Consider the following 9,093-nt stretch of genomic DNA (forward strand, 5'->3'; position numbering starts at 1 on the left):
GGAAGGCTCCTGTAATCCCAGCTGCTAGGGAGTCTAAGACAGAATTGTTTGAACCGGGGAGGCGGAGGTTGCAGTGAGCCGAGATGGCGACACTGCACTCCAGCCTGGGCAACACAGCAAGACTCCATCTCAAAAAAAAAAAAATGCAGGCAGAGCATGGAGCCTTCACTAGTTCTGAGGGAGTATCAGTCTCCCCGCAACCCGGGGACCTGCTGCTCACAACCGAGGGAGGCACGGCTTCTCCCCATTTCTGCAGGAACAGAGTGCGCCCCGGGGTCCTGGGTCCCCCCAGGCAGAGCCAGGGGCGCTGGAGCTGGCGCGGCTCCGACTGCGAGGCCGCGCATGCGCAGGAGTCCGGGGCTTGGCACAGCTCGCTGCAGGGTCCCTGCTATGGGGCTGGGACTGCGCCTGCGCCGAGGCCCCCGCCCACCCCCGCCAGCCCCCGCCCGCCTGCCTCACCAGCTTCCTCTGGGCGCGGTGCCAGGCCTCCTTGATCTCCTTCCTGCGCTTCTCATGTTCAAGCCGCCGCAGGGTCAGGGGCTGGGGCGAGAGGGGCTGTGAGTGGGTACCCTGGAGACACCCCCGCCCAGGCCGCCCTCCCAGGCCCCACCCACCTGCATGAAGGTCTGGGTCTGCAAGGTGCCCACGGCCTGCACCATGCCGTGGCCAAACTCCAGGTCCTGCTCCAGGGCCAGCGAGTAGATGGACAGGAGCGGCATGTGCAGCTGTGGGCGGGGGCAGGGTCACTGGGTGGGGAGGGACGGAGGCAGGGCGGCCGCAGCGCCCCCAGCCACCACCTCCCTAGTCCCTACGGCCACCCCTATTAGTATAGAGGGGAAGCCCCTGGCCTTGGCCCCTGGGCCCTTAAAATGGGGCTGAGACTCACAACCGGGCCCAGAGACCCCCACCGCATGCCCACGGGGCCCCCACCTCCTGCATGACGCTCTGTCTGCAGTTGTGAACGATCTTCTGCAGGCCCTTGGCAAACTCCATCTCTGTAGGCCAGGGAGGGGCGTGAGAAGCCGGGACGAGGCCTTCCCGGCTCACCCAGAAGCCCCCCTCCAGGCCCGCCCTGCTGGGACCCCCAGCTCACCCAGCGTGGTCCGCTTCTCCAGGTAGCTGATGAGGTCCTTCATGTACCTCGCCATGTTCTTAGCGTATAGCAGTGCGGCGTCCACACCCCCCTCACAGCGCTGCAGCAGCACGTCCACCTCCTCGGCGGGCAGGCAGCCTGCAGCGGACGAGGCCTGCTCAGCCTGGCCCAACCCCGCAACTGCCCACCCCTCAAATGCCTGCCTGCCACGGGGTGGGGCTTACCAGCGTCGCAGTCCTCAAGGCCGGGAGGGGTGCCCTCACTCTCCGGTCCATACAGGCCTTCCATGGACTGTAGGATGGAGACGCAGGTGAGACCAGCCCCTGGGGGGGGGGATGGTTGCCACCCACTACCCCGGACAGAGAGGGAGACCGAGGTGCGCAGGGGAAGTGGGGTGACTGGCCAAGCCCTGCAGACCTGAACCCAGCTGGCCTCCAGAACCTGGACACAGGTGGTCCCGGCCCACCCCACTCACCTGGCTCGAGTCCCCGGGAGGCACTGCTAGGAGGGTGCTGCTGTCCACTTCACCCATGAGGAACTCGGACACTCTGCAGGGCCGGGGGCGTCACCATCGAGAGACACCCGGGCCCCCCACACTCCCTCACTCTGCCCCACAGGCTCCCGAGCTCACGTGCTGCTGAAGGCCACAGCGATTGTCTCCAGGGCCTTCTCAAACTCCTGTTTCTCCAGATCATTGTTGCACTCGTAATGGAAGGCTGGGAGGCAGAGACAAGGACAAGGAAGTGGGCCCACCCTGGGAGGTGACCGTCCCTGCAAGAACTGATGGGAGCCCTTAACCCAGGAGGAGCAGCACGGAGCTGCTGTGCCTGTCAAACTCCTATGCATCCTTCAAAACCCACTTTAAACATGCCCGCCTCCAGGATGTCCTTCTAGGCAGAGAGCCCTGTTCCAGCAGGCTGACCTTTGACCTTGGCAATGAGGGTGCCGGCTGCTGTGAGCGTCTCCACAGTGTTCAGCAGTGGGTACTTGGAGATGACCTGGCGCATGACACGCAGGGCCTCACCCAGCCACTCATGGGCCAGTGGGCGGCGAGCCTCAAGGACGTCTGCTGGGCAAAGTCGCAGTGAGCAGTGGGGTGGGGCTCAGTCCCAGGGAAGGTCTGTCCACCTCTTCCCTCCTCTTTGGAGCTCCTGTTCCCAGATGGGGAAACTGAGGCAGAGGTGGTGGAGGGCAGATGCCTGGGGCTCACTTTGAGACCTCAGATAGGGCACTGCCCCTCTCTGGGCTGCCGGCCAGGTCCTCAAAGGCCAGACCTTGGCCTAGGAACTCTGCTGCTCAGAACACTCTTCCTGTCCCTCCAGAAAGCAGCAGTCCTGCAGCCCCCTTCTCCATGCAGCCCACCAGGCAAACCCTTCCTTGCCCTAACCCCTCAGGCCTGCTCAAAGCCCTGTCCAGGTCTCTCTCTCTGCCCTTCCTACCTGGGTGAGGAAACTGAGGCATAGTGATGGGAAGCCATTTCTCAACAGTCACACAGCTTTTCCCTCTACACTAGCTTTGAAGGCATGAGAATGCCAGGCGGAGGGAGGCTGCCTGGCTTTATCTCCAGGGCAGTAGGGAGCCATAGAAGGTGTTAGAGCAGAGGACGGTGGTGGTCAGCTCTGACTGTTGGAACCTGGCTTTCGCAGCCCTTGTCAGCCAGGCACACTGGCTCACACCTGTGACCCCAGCACTGTAGGAGGCTGAGGCAGGAGGATGACTTGACCCCAGGAATTCAAGACCAGCCTGAGCAATATAGTGAGACCCTGTGTCTGTAAGAAGTAAAATAAAGAACGAAAAGGTAAATGCCCTCCTCAAACGTTCTCAACTGGAAGAAGGAAAAAGCAGAGAGGGCCAAGCGCGGTGGCTCACGCCTGTAATCCCAGCACTTTTGGAGGCCGAGGTGGGCAGATCACTTGAGGTCAGGAGTTCAAGACCAGCCAGGCCAACATGAAAACCCTGCCTCTACTAAAAATGCAAAAATTAGCTGGCGTGGGTGGTGCTCGCCTGTAATCCTGGCTACTGGGGAGGCTGAGGCAGGAGAATCGCTTGAACCCGGGAGGTGGAGGTCGCAGTGAGCCGAGATCGCGCCCCTGCACTCCAGCCTGGGCGACAATAAAAGAGAAAAGAAAAAAAAAAGAAACAAGCCGAGCGTGCAGGAGAAGAACGGGAGCCAGGAACACGCCGTGTAGTGGAAACAGACCCGCGGGATTCGCGGGAGGGGAAGGGACCCGGGAGCCACTGGGGCCAGCGGCAGGGACAGCTCTGACGCCTGACCGTGCCGCTCAGAGGGTGCTCCAAACACTAGGTGCAACGTGAAGCAGTGAGTGCTCCATCCCTTCCGCACTGAGGACCCCGGCTGAACGTCCCCTCCGGGAGGAGACCGCCCGGGCCGGAGCCCGTGTTTGCTGCCCGAAGCGAGGCGGACTCCGGGCACGGGACTGCGCTCCAGGCACGTGGGGAAGCCAGTTAGGAGGACCCGGCCACGCTCCTTCCCGGGACCTTCCCCCCGGGCACCCGCCCCTCCGCGCGCAGCCGGGGCCTGGACCCCCGCGGTCCCTGTGCACCCCCAACCCGGGAAGCCGACGGCCAGCGCGAGCCACCCCCGGGCAGCGCAGAGATGCCCAGGTGGGCGCGGCCAGGGCCGGCGCGCGGCAGCCGCTGCTCCCCAACCGCGGGCAGCAAACGGCCCGAGCGCCACGTGCTCCCGGACGGGCTGGGGGACCCCGCGCCCCGCAGCTGTCCCGTCACCTCGGGGGCCCGCCCGGTAGCGCACGGGGGTCCTCGTCCGGCGCCGGGTTCGCGGTCCCGCAGATACACATGGCGCAGCCGTCGGGGCGCGGAGACCGCGGAGACTGGGGCCCGGCAGCTGACCGATGGGGGTCTCCGGTGGCTGCTAGAGGCCAAACCGGCTCCGGCCGGTCTGGAGGCCCCGCCCCCGCGAGGGAAACCCCGCCCCGGCGCCCCCTTCGCCCGCCCCGGCCGGGGCGGCGCGAGTCGAAGTGGGGAGTGTTGAGGACGGGAAGGGAAACTGAGGCCCAGACCCGAAGCCCGGGAACAAGGCGGCCCCGGAAGAGTCGGGGGCGGCCCCGGGGTATCCACCCCGCCCATGTGGGCCATGCACGGGGGTCCCCAATCTGCCGGGTGGACCCCACAACCATCGCTGCAGGCAGAGGCTGTCTGGCGATGGCTCAGCGGGGAGGCAGATCCCGGAGAATAGCTTTAGCTCCGGGGTTCTAGACCAGCCTGCCCATGGGGAGACCCCGACCCTACAAAAAATACAAAAATTGGGCGGGTGCGGTCGCTCATGCTTGTAATCCTAGCACTTTGGGAGGCCAAGGTGGGTGGATCACTTGAGGTCAGGAGTTCAAGACCAGCCTGGCCGACATGGTGAAACGGAATCTCTACTAAAAATACAAAAAATAAAAATAAAAATAATTAGCTGGTCACGCTGGCATGTGCCTGTAATCCCAGCTACTCAGAAGGCTGAGGCAGGAGAATCACTTGAACCCAGGACGTGGAGGTTGCAGTGAACTGAGATCTAACCCCTGCAGTCCAGCCTGGGTGACAGAGTGAGACTCTGTCTCAAAAAAAAAAAAAAAAAAAAAAAAAATTAGGCTGGCACGGTGGCTCACACCTGTAATCTCAGCACTTTGGGAGACAGAGGGAGGTGGATCACAAGGTCAGGAGTTTGAGACCAGCCTGGCCAATATTGTGAAACCCCGCCTCTACCAAACATACAAAAATTAGCCGGGCGTGGCAGCATGTGCTTGTAGCCCCAGGTACTAGGGAGGCTGAGGCAGAAGAACCGCTTGGGCCAGGGAGGTGGAGGTTGCAGTGAGCTGAGATCATGCCACTGCACTCCAGCCTAGGCGACAGAGCGAGACTCCATCTCAAAAAAAAAAAAAAAAAAAAAAAAAAAAAAAAAAAAAAAAAAAAATTAGCCGGGTGCAGTGGCTCACACCTGTAGCCCCAGCTACTCAGGAGGCAGAGATGGGAGGATGGCTTAAGCCCAGGAGTTCGAGGCCACAGTCAGCCTCGATCACACCACTGCACTCCAGCCTGGGCAACACAGCAAGATCCTGTATCAAAACAAAGGAAGTGTCCCAGCCTGGCTGGCCCAGTTCGGACCTCCTGCAGGAGCCTGGGAGCTGAGCCTCGCCCAGGCCAGGCCTCCAAGGAAGCGCCAGGATCGGAAAGGAACTGAGATTAGGGTTTCCCCAGGAAACCAGCCTAGCCCCCGTCTCTAGGACCAGATAACCCCGGGGGCTCCCACTCCTTCCAACAGCGACCAGGCCTTCCCCAACTAGCTCCCTGAAGGCACAGAGGCTACTCGGCTACCTGAGGTCCAATCCTAGCTCTGCCCTGCCCTGGCTGGGTGAGCCGAGGGTCAAGGCCTCACGAGAGACTCAGTTTCGTCATCTGTAAAATGGGCAGCTGCAGGGGGCAGGTCAGAGCGCCTGGCACGACCCTGGCACTGTGGTTTCTGGGAGGAGCCGGGGCTGAAGGCAGCACATGAGGTGCCCGCTGGGCTGCCAGGGACAAACAGGAAGCAGATGAAAATAACTCGGCAGGAAGCAGGGCTGTCAGCAGCCGCGTGGAAGAGAAAACGGAACTGGGGGCCTGCAGGCCACTGAGTCCCAGCACCTCCAGCCGCCTGACGCCCCCATCCTTCCCCTCGCTGCGGCTCCTGCACCTCTCTCCAGCCAGACCTCAGCCAACCCTCAGTTTGCTCCCTTCTAAAACGCAGATCTGTCCCCATCTGTCCTGTGCTCTAACACCTTCTATGGCTCCCCATTGCCTTCATCCTACACCAGCGCACCCACACCTTGGCCCCCAAATGCATTCTGTTTCCATGTTTCTGAGCCTGTGGATGGGACATTTCCTCTGCTTTTCCCCCTAATTGCCATCAGATCCTTAAAAAACAAAATCAACTGGGCAGCCTCCTGAGACAGAGTACACTCAGAGACACCCCTACCAAACTCCTACACATCCCTCAGAGCCTTAGCTGTCATGGCCTCTTCCACACAGCACTCCCTGCCATTCCCTTCTGAGCCTCCCCAAGTCCCTCCCTCCATCCTCTCTTGGGTTGGAGACATCTGTGTCTGGCTCTGTCTTCCACCCAGGCCTCAGTGTCCCAGGGGCTCTCACCGTCACGCAACACACAGTCCTTGAGTTTCTCAAGGCCCTCAGCGAAGCGGGCCACATCTGCCAGCAGGTGGGAGATGTCCTCGACGGCGTCAGGGCCGGCGCCCTCAGACGGCAGCTCGCCCGGGCTGGGAGCTGTCAGTGGGCTCCGGTGGCTCCGGCCCAGTGTCCAGGAGGCGGCACCCGACAGCGGGAAGCCAGCTGCGCTGGCGTGGCGGCTCAGGCTGGTGGGCCGCTTGAGGGTGCCTGTGGCCCTGACGCCAGAGGACCCGGCGGGCGGCTCCAGGCTTGGTCCGGGGATCCCTGCATCAGCCCCATCCTTCCTGGGCAGCTCCTTGGGCAGGTCCGAGGGGAGCTCGTTAAAGGGATTTTCCAGCCCGGACACTGCCTCAGTTTCCCCAGAAATGAAGCGGGGCTGTGGAGGGCCATCATCACCCTGATCCCACGGGGTCAAAGGCCAGAGGTCACAGGGCCGAGATTTGGTAGTGTACCCCCCCACCTGTTACCCAACATCCTCTTCACTAGAGCTTTCACAAACAACGGTCCCTGCCCAAACCACAGCCGGGGCGGGGCCTGCGGGGAGGCGCGGGAGGGGGGTCCCCACTTCCTGGTGGGGGTGGGGATGGTCTTCAGCCCTTCTAGCTCTAGCCCCCCTCAGGCTTCTATAACGCGGCTACTTTAAGTAAAGACGCCTGTGACTATGTCTGTACCCTAAAGGTCTGTAGTCCCCCCCACCCCAGACCCTACGGACAGCCCTGGGCCATGTAGACACCCCCAACCTCCAAGCTTTGTAGACACCCCAAGCCTGGAGACACTCCCCAGCCCCGGTACCTGCTGGACCCTATGAGAGGATCTGCTGCCCGGGAAACCTTCAACCCGATGGCCAGGCCACAGCCCTCCCACCTCCACGGCTCCTGGAGCCCCCAGACTGCCTAAGCCCTCGACCTGCAGCGACCCCAACCCAGCATTGCCCCACCCCGGCCCCCTCCCTTCCCGCTCCCTGGGCCCCGCGGCCAGCCCTGGACGGAGTGGAGGGAGGCGGCCAGCACTCCCGGGGTCCCTACCGTTAGCTGAACACCGGGGTCCCGGTCTCTCTGCTGTGGCCCGTGCCGTCCCACCCGGTAGGGGCTGTAGCTGGCACGGACCCCCAGCCGCCGCCCCAGCATGGGCCCCGAGCACAGGGCGGGTCCCTGTCCCCCTGCGGCCCGTGTCAGCCCCAGGTCTCCGCCCCGGCTCCACTCACCCCTGAGGGCTGCGGGCTGGGGCTTCCCGCGCGGTTCTTTTTGGAGATAGAAGGGGTTTTCATGAGCTCCCGTTTCTTCCTGGAGAACATGACGGGGCCCGGGCCGGGAGCCCGAGGGGGCCGGCTGGGTGGGACGGGCCGGGGGTCTCAGCGCCGCAGCTCCCGGCGCTGGCCGCCTGGGGACCACATTGTCACCGGCCACCCCCTCCCCAGCTGTCAGGCCCACGTGATGGGCCCGGCCGTCACAGAGGGGCCCTCCCCCCAACAGGAAGAGGCTTCGGGGAGGCGGCAGCGCGACCTCGCCCCCAACCCTTCCCGGACTCAGCCTGCGGCTCCGCGGAGTGGGCGCGAAGGTGAGGTGGCAGGCCCCGCCCCAGCCCCGGGCCGCGCCCCCCGCTTCCGCTTTCGGGAGCTCAGAGCCGCGCCGCTCGCGGGGTGGGACGGGGAGCCCCTGGCTGGCGCTGGGGCTCTTGGCGGGCACAGGGTGGCCGACTGCAGGGTGCTGACCGTCCCTCATGGACGCCACTGGGCGTGCACAGACACGTGTGCATGATGACACACGGAGACACGGACCTCCACACGCGCTCAGACGCCGCCGAGCTCCCGGAGCCTCGCCCTCGGACCCCAGACACACGCACAGGCCGAAGCTGCGCCCCTGCAGCCCCCTTTTTCCTGAAGGCGAACCCCAGCTCCACCTCCTCCAGGCACCTTCCCTGCAGACCCTAGGGCATGGCAGGGCCCCGGCAGGGCGGGGCAGAGTTGGGTCACCCCATCACCGGTCCTGCAGCCCCATGAGGTGGGCCGGGTCAGGACAGGTGGGGAAACTGAGGCCCAGAACCGAAGCCCTGGGGGCAAGGAAGTCCAGGAAGAGTCAGAACAGTCCAGGTTACCCGGCCCTGTCCTCGTGGGCCCCAGCCCCCACATCCACCCACTGCTGGGCTGCCTCCACGGGGGTCCCCAAGCTGTGGTGTGGACCCCACCATCGTCAGAATATGCCGAGGATATCTGGTTATGTCTCGGCAGCCTTGTGGGCCGTATCAGGTTGCCCCAGACCTCACCCCCGCCCCTGCCTCCCATGCTGCATTCCAGGGACTCCGGACCACCGGACGTGCTGGGCAGCAGGACGCAGGCACCCGTGGCTGATAACAGCCTGAGGCAGCAGTGACCAAGAGCAGGGGCATCTGCAGGCGTACAGATCCCGGCCTCCTACCTTCCCCCACCCCCCACCGTGTAAACTCTCTTCCCTCCCCAGGTCTCCCTGCTGTCCCCTTCCAGAACCCCACCCCCAATCCCAAAATCCCAACCTCTCTACTTTCCCAAACTTCATTCCCACCTACCTCGGGTGGGAGGGGCAGGTCTCCCAGGCACAGGACACGAAGGTCACAGCCCCCTGCTCCAAGTCCGGCTCTCCAGGCCCGGGTCCAAGCGCAAACCCAGCCCAGCAGACCTTTGAGAACTCTTTGCCCCTGACTCATGGCTCTGAGGGCCAGGATCAGGGGGTGAGGGGCAGCTGGATGTCAGGCAGGCTTCTGGCCCAGCCAGGGGGCCTGTGCTCCTGGACACCAGGCTCCTCTAAGCTTCCCAGGACATTCCTGAGCCCTGACCTCATCCT

General features: G+C 63.7%; 1 protein-coding gene across 4 annotated transcripts in view; it reads right to left on the reverse strand.

Annotated features, from left to right (window-relative positions):
• Positions 1–9,072, reverse strand: part of ARHGAP45 (Rho GTPase activating protein 45) — a 22,665-nt gene extending 13,593 nt beyond the window's left edge. Inside the window, exons 1-10 of one of the 4 annotated variants that reach the window (XM_064371192.1) lie at positions 8,819–9,072; positions 6,242–6,572; positions 2,016–2,159; positions 1,725–1,809; positions 1,569–1,641; positions 1,318–1,384; positions 1,094–1,231; positions 931–995; positions 615–725; positions 460–540 (exon numbers count right to left, since the gene is read on the reverse strand). In XM_064371192.1, coding sequence (XP_064227262.1) covers positions 460–540; positions 615–725; positions 931–995; positions 1,094–1,231; positions 1,318–1,384; positions 1,569–1,641; positions 1,725–1,809; positions 2,016–2,159; positions 6,242–6,572; positions 8,819–8,956 — 1,233 coding nt within the window. In that variant the 5' untranslated portion in view covers positions 8,957–9,072. The other 3 variants (XM_064371190.1, XM_064371191.1, XM_064371189.1) reach the window with 3 other exon arrangements.
• Positions 9,073–9,093: the final 21 nt, after the last annotated feature.

The sequence above is a fragment of the Aotus nancymaae genome, unplaced genomic scaffold, assembly GCF_030222135.1.
Source record: "Aotus nancymaae isolate 86718 unplaced genomic scaffold, 86718_ANA_hifiasm-v0.15.2.pri h1tg000124l, whole genome shotgun sequence".
NCBI lineage: Eukaryota > Metazoa > Chordata > Mammalia > Primates > Aotidae > Aotus > Aotus nancymaae.